Below are 19,508 nucleotides of genomic sequence, written 5' to 3' on the forward strand. Positions count from 1 at the left end.
ATAGAGCAGCAGCTTGACTTAGGTGCCCCCATAGCAGGCTGCTTGCTGTGGGAGTACTTGGCAAAAAGGGAGGGGCCAGGAGTACATGCGTTCTTGCTGCGTTTTCAATGCATTTCAACAGGGAGGTGCATTTTTTTGTGGGTTTAACTCACCAAAAATGCAGCAAGCAGAATTTTTAACACAACAGAAGCACAAACAGACCAGCGTGAATACATATATAGAATTTTGATAGAAAGTGATACATTGTTCTCAAGCCTTTCTTGTGCTAAAAGGTGCCAATAATGGCCGACAAATTCACTCATTTAAATTGATATTAACTAAAAAGTCAAATTCTATATGAAAATATAAATATCTTTTAAAAAATGAATTTTCGGCCAAATGCATCCTGCATTTTCATTTTTGGTACCAAAATTTCCATTCTGTGCACCTCTAGCAGGTAAATATAAAATTTTAAAGAAAACAAACCAGACTTTAAAATATCACTTTAAGAACACTTAGGCACACGGGCTTTTCGATCAGGTCCGCCTGTCAGTTTTTCAGGCGGACCTGATCGGATGCTCCATTCGCCCCTATGGAGCAGCGGATGTCAGCGCTGACATGTCCGCTGACACCCGCTGCTATCAGATCCGTGAAATTCAGACAGATGGAAACAGTATTTTCCATCCGTCTGGAGGATCGGATGAAAGCGGACAAGGGGTCCGTTTTCATCCAATCTCCCATAGAAGGAAGCGGGGATCTGACAGGTCTGTCTCAGCACAGAGAGCGGAGACAGACCCGTCATCGACATGCTCAGCGGGGTTTGGCGAAACGTTCCCCCGCTGAGCAAAACGTAGTCTGCCGGGTGGAAAGCCCGTGTGAAAAGACCATTATTCTACTGCATCAAAACAATGTTTACAGTATAGCACATAGAAAAAAAAAAAAAAAAAAAAAAAGTTTCCTGAAACCAATGGAAAACATCCATGCAATCAATACCTGGAGCTTTAGTAACTGCTACATTGCTGGCTGGGGACTCTTTCTTTGGCGCTAAACAAAAAAGGAGACCACTTACTCCACTGCATTATATAATTATATCAATATTTTAACACGGGTGAAATTCAACTCTTATTAGTCTACCTAAACTTGGAAAAAACAACTATGCAATCAATACCTGGAGCTTCAGTAACTGCAACATTGGTTGCTGGGGCCTCGGTCTTTGGAACTTATCAAAAGAAAAAGCATTGTTTCATTGATGCATACAATACGGTCTACATTTCAACACATTAAGGTTAAGTTCACACTATGTTGGTTTCCTGGAGGCTGCGTTTTTATGGGTGGAAATACAGGAAAAAAGTCCCTGCACCTTTTCTAAAATCGCAGCCGCAAGAAAACTGCCTAGTGCTAGGCCTAAAAAAAAAAACACAACCATGCAATCAATACCTGGAGCTTCAATAACTGCAACATTGGCAGGAGGGGCCTCGTTCTTTGGTTCTAAACAAAAAATAAGACCACTTATTCCGCTGCTTCAGACAATTATGTCTACACTATGGCACAAAATGGTGAAAGCCAAGTCAGATTGATTTGCTGAAACCAGTGAGAGCCCACACGCAATACCTGGAGACTTAGTAACTGCAAAACTGGTGCCTGTCTTTGGAGCTTAAATTAGTGCAAACGCTTTTTTTTACGTTAATGCATTCTCTGCATACGGGTTAGAAAAAAAAAAAAAAATCACCTTTAGGTGGAGATCCACCCTCACCCCCCCCCCCCCAAATACTTACTTGTGCCTGATCTTGGTTCAGTGGTGTGCGAGAACAGCAATACTGCTGTCCCTCTCTGGCTTCACTGGACTGCCTTCAAATCCAGTAACAAGGGCAAAGGGCCAAGCTGCACTGTGTCAAGAGATGCACACAGTGCAGCTCAGGATCGAGCCTGCATGAGTTTGAGCGTTTTCAAAAGATGGGAGGAGCCAGGTTCACCAGCAGGGGACCCGGGGAGGATCAGGGCTGCTCTATACAAAACCATTGCACAGGGCAGGTAAATTACTTTTTTTTTTCTTCTAAAATAAACCTAACATTTAGTATCACTTTTAAGAGGACCGCCTAGCATTTAAAGAGAAATTAAAAGTCTGCAGCTACAAATATTGTGGGAAGATAAGAGCTAACCCAAATTAGTTAGCGGAGACCTGACAATACAATTGTGCAAACAATGCCTAGAGCCTTCAAAAACCGCAATGTTGGCAGGAGGGGCTGCTTTCTTTGGAGCTAAAGAAAATTAAGACCACTAATGCCTCGTTTCTACTGAGCGGTAAGGTTCGGTATGCAATTTTTGCCGTTTCCATTGTCAAAAGTTGTGAATGGTACCCTAATTCCTAACTGTACCGTACAACTTTTTTGGGACCCTTTCGTTGGGGTACCAAGCACCTTAGTACCGTACCAACAGGGTGGAGCTACACTGTTGATGTACTGTTGAGCTAAGGTACTGTTGGCGGTGGAAACGCAAGCCTGATAAAGGTGTAACGTACCGAACTGTACCGCTCAGTGGAAACAAGGCATTAGGCTGCTTTCACACAAGTGGTCCAACTGGGTCCATCTGTCTGTTCTTTTAGGCAGACCTGGTCAGACCCTCCATTCTCTTCTATGGAGTGGAAGATGAAAAAGTACTTCTATCCATTTACACCTACCCCACCTTCAATCCATTCTGGCAAAAACAAATGGAGGGGTATCTGTTCCCTTCCGTCTGGCCGGATTGGAGGGCAGTCTGGTATAGATAGCTGGTTCGTTTATACCTGACTACCCATAGAGTAGAGCAGGCTGTACCCACTCTGCATAAGCCCTTTCATCCGCCTGCTCCACTCAGCACAGCAGGGGCTCAGTGGACAGATTCCCTGCTGAGAAAAATGCAATCTGCTTCGTGTGAAAGGGGCTCTACTACATTGCTTCATACAATTATGTCCACACTACAGCACAAAAAGGTGAAAGCCAACTCGAGATTAATTTGCTGAAACCAGTTGTAGCCCAAACATGCAATCGATACCTGGAGCTTCAATAACTGCAATGTTGGCAGGAGGGGTTGCTTTCTTTGCTGCTAAAACAAAAATAAACTCATCACTTACTTCACTGCTTCATACAATTAGGTCTACACTACAGCAAAAAATGGTGAAAGCCAATTCAGATTCATTTGCGAAGTTAGATAGCCCAACCATGCAATCAATGCCTGGAGCTTCAGCAACTTTATTTTGTGCCAAGCAAAAATTAAGAACACTTACTCTACTGCATTAAAAATTATGTCTAAAGTACAGCACAGAACCGAAGAAAAAAAAAAAACAAACAGTTTTCTGAAACCAGTAGGAATATCCATGCAATACCTGCATCTTTAGTAACCGCTACATTGCTGACTGGGCCCTCTTTCTTTTGTGCTAAACAAAAAGGAGACCACTTATTACACTGCATTATATAATCTGAATTTATTTAATCAAGAGTAAAAGCCAACTTAGATTGCCTAAACTTGTGAAAAATAACCATGTAATCAATACCTGGAGCTTCATTAACTGCAACATTGGCAGAAGGAGACTCTTTCTTTGGTGCTAAACAAAAATAAGACCACCTATTATTCCACTGCTTCATACAATTAGGTCTACACTATGGTGCAAAATGGTGAAAAGTCAAATTAATTTGCTGAAACCAACATGCAATCAATACCTGGAGCTTTAGCAACTGCAACGCTGGTAGCTGGAGCCTCTTTCTTTGGCGCTGAACAAAAATGAAAATACTTACTGCACTGCTTTATAAAAGCATCTCAATCTTAACACAGGGTGAAAGCCAACTCAGATTAGTTTGCCTAAACAGGTGAAAAACAACCATGCAATCAATACCTGAGGTTTCAGTAGCTGAAACATTGGTTGCTGGGGCCTCAGTCTTTGGAGCTTAGCAAAAGAAAGAGCACTTTCATTAAAGCATGCAATACTGTCTACATTTTAACACATTAAGGCTACATTCACACTAGGTCAGTTTCCTGTAGGCTGTGTCTGCATGGGCGGAAACACAGGGAAAATGTCCCTACACCTTTTCTAGAATTGCAGCAGCAGGAAACCTACCTAGTGCTATGTCTAAAAAAAAAGCACAACCATGCAATCAATACCCAGAGCTTCAATAACTGCAATGCTGGCAAGAGGGGCCTCTTTCTTTGGTGCTAAACAAAAAATAAGTTTGCGGTTTCATACAATTAGGTCTACACTATGGCACAAAATGGTGAAAGTAAAGTCAGATTAATTTGCTGAAACCAGTGAACAAACATGCAATCAATACCTGGAGCTTTAGCAACTGCTAACTTGCTGGCTGGAGCCTCTTTCTTTGGCACTAAACAAAAATAAGGCCACTTACTCCACTGCATTAAATAATTACGTCAATATTTTAACATAGGGTAAAAAGCCAATGCTGATTAGTTTGCCTAAATCTGTGAAAAACAACCATGCAATCAATACCTGCAGCTTCATTAACTGCAACATTGGCAGGAGAGGCCTCTTTCTTTGGCACTAAACAAAAATAAGACCACTTATTCTGCTGCTTCATACAATTATATCTAGACTATGTCACAAAATAGTGAAAGCCAAGTCAGAATAATTTTCTGAAACCAACATCCAATCTATACCTGGAGCTTTAGCAACTGCAATACCGGTGGCTGGGGCCGTTTTCTTTGGTGCTAAACAAAAATGAGAATACTTACTGCACTATATCTGTATGTCAATCTTTTTTTTTTTTTTTTTTTTTTTTAACAGTGAGGTTTATTAAAGATTTCAAGACATAACAACAAAGAAACAAAGACTGTGCAAGTACAGTAATAGTGCGTGTACGTGAGACAGTGCAGGATCAACAAGCAGTACATGAATTGCAGCATTACGACATCAGCAAAAAAGAAAATTACCAGGCGCAGAATATACAACCCTTACTGAGTACACGTATCTGGACATTGAAGCCATTTAACCCAAATTTTGTTGAATTTAGTGGGGCAACCCCTATGTTTATACAAAAGTCGATGATACGGGAGCACATCTTTAACCCCTTTCACCCACATACTGAAATCGGGAGGGCGGTCCCTCATCCATTTTTAAGCAACTAGTTTCAGTGCCATAAACAGCGTCTCCTGTAAAAAGATCTTAAGGAACTTATCCATATCTTCGTCTGGGTATATCCCCAGGAGACACTGCTTAGGGTCCAATTGCAGGGCAGACCCCATTTTATCATGGAGTAAAGACACAAATTGTTGCCAGTATCGTTGAACCATAGGGCACTGCCAAATCAAGTGGAATGTACCAGGGGCTGAGCGGCACATCGTGCACTCCTGAGTAGTACCAGGCTGGTACCGTGCCAGCCTGAGAGGGGTAAGATAAGAGCGGTGGACTATAAATAACTGGGTGAGGCGATCAGATAGTTTAGAGGACACCTTTTGACAGGATTCCAGGGCCTCATCCCACTCCTCATCCTCCAAACATCCGAGTCCCAGCGAGCCTTGATGGTATAAGCAATTATGGTGGAGGAGGGTGTGTGCAGTTCAGTGTAGAACATAGATATTAGGTGTTAGTGCCCCTGACCATTTCCAGTATAGGGAGAGATTCTATCTGGGGCAGGGCAGAGGGGAATTGAGCCCGAAAGGCATGTTTGACCTGGTAATATCTGAATAGCATGTGACTAGGCAGGGAGAAGGACTCCCTCAGGGCATCAAGGGAACCAATAGTGTTTCCCACCAGGAGATGGGGCAGATAGTAGACACCTCTAGTACTCCACATTGTAGTCTGGTAGGGAGCAAAATTCCTTGAGGGTCGTGATATGAAACAATGGGGTATGAGTGTGTATAGGGGAGTATTTCATTCTGTCCATCACTACCTCCCAGATTCGGCTATAGTGATAGAGTAAAGAACCCGGGTCACTCCTAGCCTCCGATCCACCCACACCTCGCAAGATAACAGTCAGAGGGTCAGCAGTCGGAAGGGACCATTTAGGGCACAACAAGGTAAGAATAGAAAGCGAGTACTATCCGTTTTATCAATGTGGAACAATTGGGACAGCTGGGCTGCCAGGTAGTATAGGTTAAAGTCCACTCCTCCCAGATTTGTGGGGTTTAAGTCTTCGCCACAAAATTTTATGCCTGCTACATCCCCAAATAAATGCTTTAAGGAGAGATTCCATATATGTCAATCTTTTAAGACAGGGTGAAAGCCAACTAAGATTAGTTTACCTAAATTTGTGAAAAACCATGCAATCAATACCTGGAGCTTCGGCAACTGCAACATTGGTGGGAGGGACCTCTTTCTTAGGTGCTAATAAAAAAATAAGTCCACTTATTTTTTTGTTTCATACAAAATCGCTGTACACAACGCCACAAAAATGGCAAAAGCCAACTCAGATAAATTTGCTAAAACCAATGGAAGCCAACATGCAATCAATACCTGGAGCTTCAGCACCTGCAACACTGGTCGCTGGTGTCTCCATCTTTTGAGCTTAACAAAAGAAAGAACACTGCAGCATGCAAAACGGTCTACATTTCAATACATTAATAATGCAAACTCAAATTAGTTTAAAACCTGAAAATACAACTGTGCAATCAATACCTGGAACTTCAATAACTGCAACATCGGCGAGAGGGGTCGCTTTCTTTGGTGCTAAACAAAAAGATCATCACTTACTCCACTGCTGCATATAATTAGGTCTACACCACAGCACAAAATGGTGAAAGTCAACTCCAATTCATCTGCTGAGTTTGATTGCCCAACCATGCAATCAATGCCTGGAGCTTTAATAACTGCAATATTGGTGGCTGGGGCCGATTTCTTTTGTGCCAAGCAAAAATTAAAAACACACTATTGTATTCTACAATTATGTTTCCAGTACAGCACATAACAGAACAAATCCAGTTTCCTAAAACCAACAGAAACATCCATGCAATCAATACCTGGAGCCTTAGTAACTGCTACATTGCTGGCTGTGGCCTTTTTCTTTGGCGCTAAACAAAAATAAGACCACTTACTCTGCTGCTTCATACAGTTAGGTCTACACTATGGCACACAATGGTGAAAGACAACTCAGAATAATTTTCTGAAACCAGTGAGAGACATGCAATCAAATACCTGGAGCTTTAGCAACTGCAACACTGGTCGCTGGGGACTCTTTCTTTGGCGCTAAACAAAAATAAGAGCACTTACTCCACTGCATTATATAATTAGATCAATGTTTTAACAAGGGGTGAAAGCCAACTCTTATTATTAGTCTGCCTAAACTTGGGGGGGGGGGGAACATGCAATCAATACCTGGAGCTTTATTAACGGCCACGTTGGTGGGAGGGGCCTCTTTCTTTGGTGCTAAACAAAAATAAGACAACCTTACAACAGCAGCACAAAATGGCAAAAGCCAACTCAGATTATAGTGCTGAATCCACTGGGAGCCAACATGCAATCAATACCTGGAGGTTCCGTAACTGCAACACTGATGGATGGGGCCTCTTTCTTTGGCGCTAAAGAAAAATTAGGAACACTTTTATTCTACTGTGTCATACAATTAGGTCCACAGGACAGCATACAACAGAGAAAACCCACATTGGTTTGCTGAGAACAATGGGAGACATCCATGCAATAATACCTGAAGCTTTAGTTACTGCAACATACTGTACATACTCAACTGCATTATGTAATCTCTACAGTAGGGGGGGAAGTCATTTGATCCCCTGCAGATTTCGTAAGTTTGTCCACTTACAAAGAAATGAAGGGTCCATAATTTGACATAGGTGTATTTTAATGTGGTTGTAAATCCCATTCATGAAATCTGACCTGGGCACAAATCTGTAATGTTTACTTATGTCTCTCCAAAGCTCTGAGTGCCCTGTCTGTTCATCTGTTATCAGCACGATAACTTCTCCTACAAACCAGATAAAAGCAGCTGGAAATTTGTGGTCGGGGGAAGGAACGTAGAGATTGATAACCAGAAATCTTTTTCAGACTGCAGCTCTGCAAGTTTGCTAGTATGCCGCTTGGCATCTAGCTACCAGTGATGTCACGTGACGTCAGCATCGTCACATGACAGCAGGAGAGCGAGGGCAATGGTCACATTCCTCCTCCGCTCCCAAATTTACTCCACCCACCACTGGCCACCTCCCTCTTCTACAGGCGGCAGCGCGGGCTCAGCGTAGAGCCAAGGGAGGTCCTGAAGCGACAGGTCAGTCAGACTCATCAGTGTAAATATTTTGCGTTCTGTGCTTCCCATCTCAAGTAATTACAAATACTCTTTCAGAAAGAGTATTTGCAATTACTAAGTTGAGACAGGGAAGCACAGAAAGCAAAAAATTATAGGCTAGCCTGCACCTTTTTTATCTTATATTCACAGTTTACAGAGGCTCCCAATACCCTCACTGAAGAAGTGCTGCAGGCCTGCAGCCGTTTATACAGTGGAATTTTTAAATAACATTTCCGCAGACATTGACATTTTGGCAAATATGGGCTACACATCCACTTTGTTTGCGCTAAAGGTTATTTCTCCTTTCCATTGTCATGCCCTGCAAATCGCACTAGTGTGAACAGGGGAAGTCAACTTTAATATTTCAGCTCCTTTAACCACTTCAGCCCTGGAAGGTTTTACCCCCTTAATGACCAGGCCATTTTTTCAATTCGTTACTGCATTAAATAAAGGTTCCCAACCCCTGAAATATAGTGTATGGCTCTCACGGAATTACATTTGAAAATATGTGGTGTTCGTGGCTCTCAGCCAAAAAGGTTCCTGACCCCTGGTTTAACCTCTTAAAAACCCAGCCTTTTTCTTACACTTGCTGATTTTAACTTGTAAGCAACATTTATTGCTAGAAAGTTACTTAGAACCCCCAAACACATACACACATTTTTTTTTAGCAGAGACCCTAGAGAAAAAAAAATGGTAAATCGTTGCAATATTTTATGTCACACTATTTGCACTTAAAAAAACAAAAAACTAAACATTAAAAAGCCCAATTTATTTTTGTATAATGTAAAAGATGAGGTTGCACCGAGAATGGTGATCTTTATTCTAAGCAAAAAAATTGTGATTCTCATTTTATCCAGAATCGTGCAGCTCTAGTGGGGGTGTGTGCCTCCAATCAGCTCTCACACAATGTATGCCTAGACTCCACACCCACCCCTATGTGCTACTTATTTTACTCACTAAACTGCAACTCACTTTTTTTAAACATTTGTATCTTTTTCTGGATTTTTGGTTGATATTCTATCATTTAAAAATTATAGACCCTTCTTTGTAAGTGGGCAAACTTACAAAATCTGCAGGGGATCAATTAAAAATTTCCCCCACTGTACATTACAACACGGGGCTGAAAGCCATGTCAGATTAGGTTGCTGAAACCAGTGGGAGACAATCATACAATACCTGGAGATTTAGTAACTGCCGAATTGGTAGAAGGGGCTGCATGCTTTGGTGCTAAACAAAAGAACTAACTCTTTCTATTGCAGCATCCAATACGGTCTACAGTGCCTTGAAAAAGCATTCATACCCCTTGAAATTGTCCACATTTTGTTATGTTACAATCAAAAACGTAAATGTATTTTATTGGGATTTTATGTGATAGACCAACACAAAGTGGCACATAATTGTGAAATAGAAGGAAAATGATAAAATGGTTTTCAAAATATATTTTACAATATCAATACTTTGTAGAACCACCATTCGCTGCAAATCTAATTGGGTATGTCTCTACCAGATTTGCACATCTAGGAGTGACATTTTTGCCCATTCTTCTTAGCAAAATAGCTCAAGCTCTGTCAGACTGGATGGAGAGCGACTGTAAACAACAGTTTTCAAGTCTTGCCTCAGATTCCCGATTGGATTTAGGTCCTGACATGGACTGGGCCATTCTAACACATAAATATGCTTTGGTCTAAATCAGTTTCCAACCTTTTTTCAGTCATGGCACCCTTTAAAGTTATGGACAAATCTCAAGGCACCCTCCAAATATATAGACAGTCTTGAGGCACCCCATTCTAAAATGTCAAAACTATTCTGATAGTTTTACATAATGCAGCAACATCAACACATGTGGGACACCCAACGTTAAAGGGGATTTATCCTTCCAAAGCAAAGAAAGTTAAAAAGTAAAAAAAAAATAACACAATCAATGGAAACATAGCATAAAGTATAAAAACAAAGTTTAACCCATAACATAGGATCCCCAAATAAACTTGAGGGTACCGCCCTATACACATCAATCAGAGCAGCCAAGTAGCCAGTGATGCAGAGGTCGGGACTCCTGCCCAATGCGTTTCGCCTTGTGGCTTCTTCAGGGGTGTTTTTATGGGGGGGGGGGGGGGGTTCTGGTGGGTTACTACAAGCATAAAGGAAAGATTCATCAATATCAAATAGATATAGCATTCTAACAACTATCTCGTATGACCATACATTTTACAGGAACTTACAGGTAAATAGGTAATATTGCAGTTTGCTAGAGGAAATCACAAAGTCTTGCAAAGATCTAACAGGATAGACACTTGTAGCCAGAAATTCAAAGGGGTAGGGCGATCCCCCAACCTAAAGGCAAAGGAGGGGGCCCCATCTTCTAGACATCCACAACACAGTAGAGGGCGATACTTACCTCTAAGGTTTTACGATACTTACCTTAAAAAGAAAGATTGCGACCTTCTCTTTGCCCTCTACCACAATCCACAACGCGGATTACCTATTTACCTGTAAGTTCTTGTAAAATGTATAGTCATATGAGATTTGTTAGGATGCTATATACACATTTGATATTAGTTGATGAATCTTTCCTTTATGCTTGTCGTAACCCACCAGAACCTCCCCCAAACACCCCTGACTACTCGGCAGCTCCGATGTGTATAGGGCCGGTACCCTCAAGTCTGTTCGGGGATCCAATGTTATGCGTTATACAACGCTATACTTTGTTTCCATTGGGGTTTTTTTTAAACAAATATGTGTCATTTTAGTACTGGGGGGGGGGGGGGGGGGGTTCAAGGCACTGTACATTTCAACACATTAAGATGAAAGCTAACTGAAACCTAAACAAAAAACAACCATGCATTCAATACCTGGAGCTTCAATAAGTGCAATGCTGATGGCAGGGGTCTCTTTTTTTGGTGCTAAACAAAAACAAGACCATTAACTCAACTGCATCATACAATTAGGTGCAATTTGCCAAAACCAGTGGAAGTCAAACATGCAATCAACACCGGAAGCTTCAGTTACTGCAACAGTGGGGGGTATGGCCGCTTTTTTCAATGCTTAACAAAAACCAAACACCACTGAATGATTCCACTGTATTATACAACGTCATCTACATTTTCAACACATTATGGTAAACTCTAACCCACATTAGTTTGCCAAAATGTTAGAAAGACATATGCAATCAATACCTGGAGCTTCAGTAACTGCATCATTAATGACTTGGGCCTTGTCTATACCACAGGAAAAAAATGTGAAAGCTAGCTTTAGTTTGCTTAAACTAGTTGTAGAACCATGCAATCAATTCCTAAAATTCAGTACATGCAACACTGGTAGACATGGCCTTGTTCTTTAGAGCTAAAAAGGTAAGCCCATTTCACAGCATATAGAAAAGTATACACATCTCACAGTACATACAATGTATATATGCACCTACTGTTAAGCCATACACCAATTGATTTTTTTCAAAAGAAGTTAGCAGATACCTCTATTTAAACTACATAGTATAGACGGAAGATTCATGTTTGCTAAAATATCGTATTCTTTACCTGGATGCAGCCACTGTTCAGCAAACATTTTCCCACCCAGATCCTTTAATTCTTTGAATGGAAAGATGTCTGTTTGGGGAGGGTGGATAGCCAACAGGGCCACCCACTAAGGGAAAGACTAGCATTGAACGGTCAGCTATATGCCACTGTGTCACAGAATTGCAATGCATTAGGGTAAAAATTATCCTGCTAAGTTTTTTCCTGTTCATTTTTACTTGGTAATCTTGCAAATAACATATCCTGCCATAGGATGGCTACATTTACTCCACTGTATCTGTCATTCAAGCTGGACTTTAACCACTTACCCACTAGAGCCATTTTTCATGTTAAAAATGCAAGGCCTGAAGATTAGTTAATACTTTAAAATAATTTAAAACCTGATTTTGAAAAAGATGGACAAGCAAAAGAGCCAGTGTTAGGTTAGGGAGTCAACTTTCTCATCTTGCAGCTGGCCCCTTGATGACATGCCGTGGAGCATGCTTGTTTTCCCATTGCCGGCTGCTAGAATCAGTACAAGACAGGTCTTTATGACATAAGATGACCAAGTGTGCAGTAGATTACTGCAGAATGCTGGGTTAGTGGATTTTCCCAGCAAAAAATGTAAGGGGATTAAAAAAAAAAAAAAATTATAAATTATAGTAGGAGGTGAAGCAGCCAGATCTGTGGCCTGCTACTATATTCTCTGGTTGCCTCAAAGCTATTTTGGAGGTGATAGCATTTGCTAAGAAAAAAAACAAACTGTTCTTTGTAAAATTTTACTTTTTTGAAAGTTTTATGTTTATAATCCAATTATGCCACTTCATTAAAAAAAAAAATATATCAAAACATTAAAACATTTAAAGAGGTGCGATTTCACTGCACAGTGCTTGAAAAGCATGCTGGGCTTTCAAAACTGCTGACTTGCAGATGGTTTTGAATTGATCGTTTTACTGCGAACTAGACAGGGGGGGGGGGGGGGGGGGTGCGACACGAGACCCTTTTCCGACTCACTAAGCTGTGCATGTTGCGATAACAAACTGAACATGGTACATAGTATGGGACTGCAGTCAGTATTAAATGGAGCTCCACTGGCTAATAATTCTAAACTTTTTTTCTTTTAGACAAGAATAAAATGTTTAATTTATACTCCTGAAACACACATTTCTAGAAAATAATGTAACCTAAGTTGGAGAATTTATGCAATCTTTTATACACTACGATCAATGCATCATTAATGACGAGCTTTACTGGTAACTAGGCACCATCAAGCAAAACTGTAGGTCTTTTTTTTACCCCACCTTGACATACAAAAAGTCATCAAGTGCTAGGATGCATTCAGCAGTATTAAAAGCCAAATCTACTTCCTACAGTAGGTTAGAGCTGAAATGCACACCACACACAGTTAGTGATGCAGGTATAGCGCAGTCTTCATACCTGCAGGGAGAGTTTCCGGAGCTGGTGAGACATCAGAGGGAGGGGGGATAGCCTCTGGAGCTGAACAGTAATATAGCATATAAGGTGAACTTAATTTGCCACATGAACTGAGAAAACAGTCATATCATGGAACAAGACTTTTCTTTTTTTTCTATTGTAAACATACATAACAAACTTGAGACCACTGTACAAATGTTTGTGTTTAGAAATGACTGACATGCTAGTGAGAATAGAAAAGTTTTTTAGTGATTTTCATTCGTGACTGAACCTGTTTGGACTACAATTATTTGACATATGAAAATGGAAAATGCCACAGAGTGTAAAACCAGTCACTAAAGTGTACTCAGCAGACCGTGCACTGAAGAAGCTACTTCAATTGAAATACTGTCTCAGCACTTTTCCACACCATAGATTAGCAGGCATGGGTGGAGTCCGTGACAGTTTTCATGACGACAATTGACATAAGATTTTATATGTATATAGCCCATGAAGAAAATAAGTTTATGACAAAATACACTGCACTGTATTGTGATGCTGCAGATTTCAATTAAAATTCCTAGGTAAGTTTTTTTCAGGAAAAAAAAAACAAAGAACACTATCAGCACCCAGATTTAAAGAATCCAGCTTTACAGCCTTAGGCCTCTTCCACACTTTTTTATTTTTTAGATGCATTAGCGAGTATTTACGATCGTGCAATTTTGTGCAATAACATTCTCGTGATCTTGCTCTGCACAATATGTAAATGGGCATTTGCTGCATGAGGCGTACATTACTGACCAAAAAAGCTGATTTTCTTTTACTGAAGAATACATCACACTTGTTTACGCACCTGTGTGCATAGTTACATTACAATTAATGGGCTGTATTTTAGCTCAGTAAAAATAAACAGCTGTACTGAGCTTTTTTTAAGCTGCAGTGTGCAAGAAGCCTTACAAGTGTCCAAAAATGCTTTTGTCCTGAGTGATTTGAAACCTACCTGAAGATTCCACAGCTGCTTCAACCTGTGCTGCCGCTGTCTGAGAAGCCTCGCTAGCCATCTCGGGATTCTGGGCGACAATCTCCTTAGCTGCTACTGCCACTTCTTTGGATGCAGCAGTCTCCTCCCCAGAAGTTGAGGGAGAAGTTGCTGTAATAGCAGCAGCATGTGAATAAAATGAGTTTAAAATACCATATAACTCCCATAACCACATGCTTTTAAACAGACACACACAAGCCCTTAAGGTTAAGTGAGAACTAAGACGCAAGCATAAAAGTGTGAGCTTAAAGAAGTACTAACACTCAAGTTAATGAACAGGTGAGCATTAGCTGTTTCATGGTTTGAGATTCCTTTCAGAATGGCTTGTGAATTTATAAAAGTGGTCCACAAAGTATGTATTTATATATGTAGAGGAAAAAAAAATGCCAAAACATAACAATACTGTTTACTGGAACTTTCCCAACTCTGTGTGGTTTTTACCGATAAGGCTTTCATTAGGAGCTTGTGCCATTCAAGGATAATATTCAAATTCCTTTAGCTCTTCATCTCCATTGTTACCACATTACAGCCCAACATGGAAACCAGCAGGCCTACCTAGCCTACTAGTAGGAAGGCCATCGAAAATAGAGGCAAAAAGTTGGCACTATTACATGCAATCTAATTTGTATCCAAACCCAGCAACTTTGTTAAGTTAGTAGAATCCTCAACGGTATTATAGAAGACAAATAGTCCCTGTGTTATTTGTTAGCACTAACAGGTGGCAATAATACTACTCCTTCCAAGCTCCAGAAGCCAGGGATAGTATGCTCACTAGGCACCTACTGAGCGTACAGTACACCAAAGAGAAAAGTCAAGTAATCCAGTGAGAGTGCAACAACCAAAATGTCAGAAACCAAAAAACAAAAACCAGTGCGAGTGAAGCATTACAGTGTTAAAGCTTTCAGTGGACTCAAGCCACAAACTCAGCAATTTCCCGTCATTCCTCACCACCACTCCATTTCCTTTATTCCATTTGTATGGACACTAACAATATCACTCTCTTGGAAATTAAAAGATTTTGGTCTTCTTGCTGAATGCAAGTGAGGATAGCATTGTAGTCTGGTTTGAGGAGTGGATTATTGAAGAATGAGCACAGGGAAATGTCAAAAGGACTTGACGTACACTCAGGAGCTTACCCGTCTCAGCTTGTGGCTGGTGGAGTTCTTGTTCTGCAACTGGGACAGTTTCTGTGGCTTCACCAGGCATTTCTAAAAAGAAACAAAAAAATATATATATTAGCTCCTCTGTAAAAAACCTGGAATCCAAAAAGTTACCATTTCCAATAGATTATCAATGTATAAATACAAAAAGGTCTAATATATGTGCCAGCAACTTTGTGCTTCTTTTAAATGGGAATACATGTTTTTAAGCGCCAATGTTTCTTGTGTCTACTTTGACTTACATTAAGGGGTGAGCCAATCAATAATATTTCACAATTTTAGTAACTTCAATGGCAAGATCTCTGCACACCTACTTTATCCATTACAAGCGACTTCAGCTACCCCACTGCAACAACCCTACCGTATAAAATAAAAAATCCAACAAGATTGGTTAATACTAAGGTGGGTAGAACACAGCCACCATGGAAACTGGTAGTATAATATAAATCAGCATCAATCCACCTGCCAGACATCAGGGACAGACTGTTGCAAAAAAAAAAACAACATCAAATGCTTCCTTGCCACTTCAGACAGCCAGGTTCTTGATAAGCTATGTATTAATATGTGGTGGCTGCATTTGTTTTTTTCCCCTTTATATTCAATTGGTGAACTTGCCAGTAACACCTCCTGTCCTATGGCGACAATGTTCACTCACTGTATCAATGAAAGAGAATGCTTGAGGTAAGGAATTCAGTAGTCTACAGCAGGGGTCTCCAGACTTTCTAAATAATGGGCCAAGTTTACTGTTCTTTGGACTTAAGAGTGGTCAGTGGTGGCAGAAAATGTCCCAGTGTCAGTAAACAATGTCCATGGCTTAGGGGGTTAGTGTGAAGAATAATAGTTGCACCAACATTGGTATCAGTGGGAGGAATAGTGCCCCAAGGGCCAGATTATAGCTAGCAGCAAAGGGCCACATCTAGCCCGCAGGCCACAGTTCATAGACCACTGGTCTACAGCAGCCTTTCAACTTTTTTGTTTACCCCAGAGGGACCATTGAAATCGTTTTCAGGTCTTAGGGGACCCTCTGCTAAGTTTAATTTATTGGGGATCAATGGGAAGACCGTCCCATACATTGGAAGGGGCAGCTGATGGGAAGAAGGTCCCATACATCGGAAGGGACAGCTAATGGGAAGACGGTCCCTTTCATTGGAAGGGGTGGGGGTTAATGGGAAGAAGGTCCCTTACATTGGAAAAGGGGATGGTCAGTAGAAAGTCTCTTACATTTGGGGTGGGGGGGAGAAGGATGTCCCTTACGTTGGAACAGGAGGGGGGTCTATGGGAAGGTGGTCCCCCCCTTACTGACAGTTGACATGCTGCTGGCTTTACTGAGTGGGGGGATCAGGGACCATCAGATGGGAGGTCAATCAGACAGAGCTCAAGGAACTCCCAGCAACCTGTTTAAGAACCCTGGTCTACAGGAAGAATTAAAAATACTGATAACTCCCTGAAGACTTAGAGCAAAACATTTTTTTTTTTTTTTACAGGAATCTTTTTATACATAAACAGATATATAACAAACCAAATCCAATGGTATGTTTAACAGACCAAAGAGGAGCAAATCAGTTAATAGTTAAGTTACATCCACCATAAGACCTTCTGAATTTACGTACACACGTATTTTCAGGTACCCCAGATTCTCACCTCTCCTCAAAAAAACATAGCTGTAGGTTAAGCGACCTGTGACTACACAGGCACTAAAGAGCATGAGCGCGCTTGTATGATGTTAGGGGAACTTAAGTGAAGTTTACACGGGGGGGGGGGACAGGACACACTGACATAAACGCATGAGCTAGGAAGGTGGTCCATGGCTGCTGAGGGTACACACCGCAGCTAGAAAGGTGGTCCATGTCCGGTGAGGGTACACACCGCAGCTAGGAAGGTGGTCTATGCCCGGTGAGGGTACACACCGCAGCTAGAAAGGTGGTCCATGTCCGGTGAGGGTACACACACCGCAGCTAGAAAGGTGGTCCATGTCCGGTGAGGGTACACACACCGCAGCTAGAAAGGTGGTCCATGTCTGGTGAGGATACACACACCGCAGCTAGAAAGGTGGTCCATGTCCGGTGAGGGTACACACACCGCAGCTAGAAAGGTGGTCCATGTCCGGTGAGGGTACACACACCGCAGCTAGAAAGGTGGTCCATGCCCGGTGAGGGTACACACACCGCAGCTAGGAAGCTGGCCCATGCCTGGTGAGGGTACACACACCGCAGCTAGGAAGGCGGTCCATGCCCAGTGAGAGTACACACACCCCACAGCTAGGAAGCTGGTCCATGCCTGGTGAGGGTACACACACCGCAGCTAGGAAGCTGGTCCATGCCTGGTGAGGGTACACACCCCACAGCTAGGAAGCTGGTCCATGCCCGGTGAGGGTACACACACCGCAGCTAGGAAGCTGGTCCATGCCCGGTGAGGGTACACACACCGCAGCTAGGAAGGCGGTCCATGCCTGGTGAGGGTACACACACCGCAGCTAGGAAGGCGGTCCATGCCCGGTGAGGGTACACACACCGCAGCTAGGAAGGTGGTCCATGCCCGGTGAGGGTACACACACCCCAGCTAGGAAGGTGGTCCATGTCCGGTGAGGGTACACACACCGCAGCTAGGAAGGTGGTCTATGCCCGGTGAGGGTACACACACCGCAGCTAGGAAGGCGGTCCATGCCCGGTGAAGGTACACACACCGCAGCTAGGAAGGCGGTCCATGCCTGGTGAGGGTACACACACCGCAGCTAGGAAGGCGGTCCATGCCTGGTGAGGGTACACACACCGCAGCTAGGAAGGTGGTCCATGCCCGGTGAGGGTACACACACCGCAGCTAGGAAGGTGGTCCATGTCCGGTGAGGGTACACACACCGCAGCTAGGAAGGTGGTCCATGCCCGGTGAGGGTACACACACCGCAGCTAGGAAGGTGGTCCATGTCCGGTGAGGGTACACACACCGCAGCTAGGAAGGTGGTCCATGCCCGGTGAGGGTACACACACCGCAGCTAGGAAGGCGGTCCATGCCTGGTGAGGGTACACACACCGCAGCTAGGAAGGCGGTCCATGCCTGGTGAGGGTACACACACCGCAGCTAGGAAGGTGGTCCATGCCCGGTGAGGGTACACACACCCCAGCTAGGAAGGTGGTCCATGTCCGGTGAGGGTACACACACCGCAGCTAGGAAGGTGGTCTATGCCCGGTGAGGGTACACACACCGCAGCTAGGAAGGTGGTCTATGCCCGGTGAGGGTACACACACCGCAGCTAGGAAGGTGGTCTATGCCCGGTGAGGGTACACACACCGCAGCTAGGAAGGTGGTCTATGCCCGGTGAGGGTACACACACCGCAGCTAGGAAGGTGGTCCATGCCTGGTGAGGGTACACACACCGCAGCTAGGAAGGTGGTCTATGCCCGGTGAGGGTACACACACCGCAGCTAGGAAGGTGGTCTATGCCCGGTGAGGGTACACACACCCCAGCTAGGAAGGTGGTTCAGGCCATACAAGGTAGGCACACGCACCTGGCACATCACCAGAGCTCCGAGGGACATGCTGGAGTCCGAGCTCCTGTCCCGGCCTCTTAGAGAACATAACAGCCAGGGGTTACTGGCACCACTGCCGCCCCGGGTCACCTTCAGTACGGCGTCCTCACACGGAGCAGGCCCGCACCACACAGCACCCTCCGCTCCACCTCTCCATAAACTTCCCGGCACCGGCCTCGTCCCCCTTTCTCCCCCAACAAGAGGCCGCACCACACACATACGACCACCATCCCACACCTCGCTCCCTCCTCTAGCCCCGCATGCCCCCTCGGAGAATATTTACTTTATCAGCACTCAGGATGAGAACGGATACAAAAAGAGACACTTACTGTGTGAGGAGTTCAGGTCCAAGATGGCTGAAGAAAGAACGCTCAGCCCCGACTGCTTCCGGGATGTGCGGTGTAGCGGGGGGAATCCTTCCGGGTCAGACGCTGCTGGAGGTTCCACCTGTTGCTGGAACATGTGCTGAACTCTATATTTGGAAGTAGTTGCTGCAGCTGTCTTCGTCCTTTACTGTGGATGGCTATGGCTACAGGCATGAACACTCCGCAGCGCTTATGTCCGTCTGGCCTAGGATAGGAATATGTCATCATTGAACACATACTTTATACATGTTTGTTTAGTTCAGGTTCATAGCTCTGCAGGTGGGGGACGAGTGTAAAATTACATAA

At 43.2% G+C, this 19,508-nt stretch overlaps 1 protein-coding gene across 50 annotated transcripts in view; it reads right to left on the reverse strand.

The window, feature by feature from the left end:
* Nucleotides 1-19,238, reverse strand: part of NACA (nascent polypeptide associated complex subunit alpha) — a 58,565-nt gene extending 39,327 nt beyond the window's left edge. For 8 of the 50 annotated variants that reach the window (XM_082245028.1, XM_082244995.1, XM_082244983.1 and 5 more), the window contains exons 1-16: nucleotides 19,167-19,238; nucleotides 15,290-15,361; nucleotides 14,115-14,264; nucleotides 13,139-13,198; nucleotides 7,277-7,327; nucleotides 6,922-6,972; nucleotides 4,457-4,507; nucleotides 4,281-4,331; nucleotides 4,114-4,164; nucleotides 3,848-3,898; nucleotides 3,675-3,725; nucleotides 3,509-3,559; nucleotides 3,341-3,391; nucleotides 3,010-3,060; nucleotides 1,148-1,198; nucleotides 973-1,023 (exon numbers count right to left, since the gene is read on the reverse strand). In XM_082245028.1, coding sequence (XP_082101154.1) covers nucleotides 973-1,023; nucleotides 1,148-1,198; nucleotides 3,010-3,060; nucleotides 3,341-3,391; nucleotides 3,509-3,559; nucleotides 3,675-3,725; nucleotides 3,848-3,898; nucleotides 4,114-4,164; nucleotides 4,281-4,331; nucleotides 4,457-4,507; nucleotides 6,922-6,972; nucleotides 7,277-7,327; nucleotides 13,139-13,198; nucleotides 14,115-14,264; nucleotides 15,290-15,359 — 892 coding nt within the window. In that variant the 5' untranslated portion in view covers nucleotides 15,360-15,361; nucleotides 19,167-19,238. Of the gene's footprint in view, nucleotides 1-972; nucleotides 1,024-1,147; nucleotides 1,199-1,416; nucleotides 1,468-3,009; nucleotides 3,061-3,340; nucleotides 3,392-3,508; nucleotides 3,560-3,674; nucleotides 3,726-3,847; nucleotides 3,899-4,113; nucleotides 4,165-4,280; nucleotides 4,332-4,456; nucleotides 4,508-6,580; nucleotides 6,632-6,921; nucleotides 6,973-7,276; nucleotides 7,328-13,138; nucleotides 13,199-14,114; nucleotides 14,265-15,289; nucleotides 15,362-19,166 lie in introns of all 50 variants that reach the window. The other 42 variants (XM_082245017.1, XM_082245016.1, XM_082245010.1 and 39 more) reach the window with 38 other exon arrangements.
* Nucleotides 19,239-19,508: the final 270 nt, after the last annotated feature.

This window comes from Pelophylax lessonae, assembly GCF_965119305.1.
Source record: "Pelophylax lessonae genome assembly, chromosome: 2".
Classification (NCBI taxonomy): domain Eukaryota; kingdom Metazoa; phylum Chordata; class Amphibia; order Anura; family Ranidae; genus Pelophylax; species Pelophylax lessonae.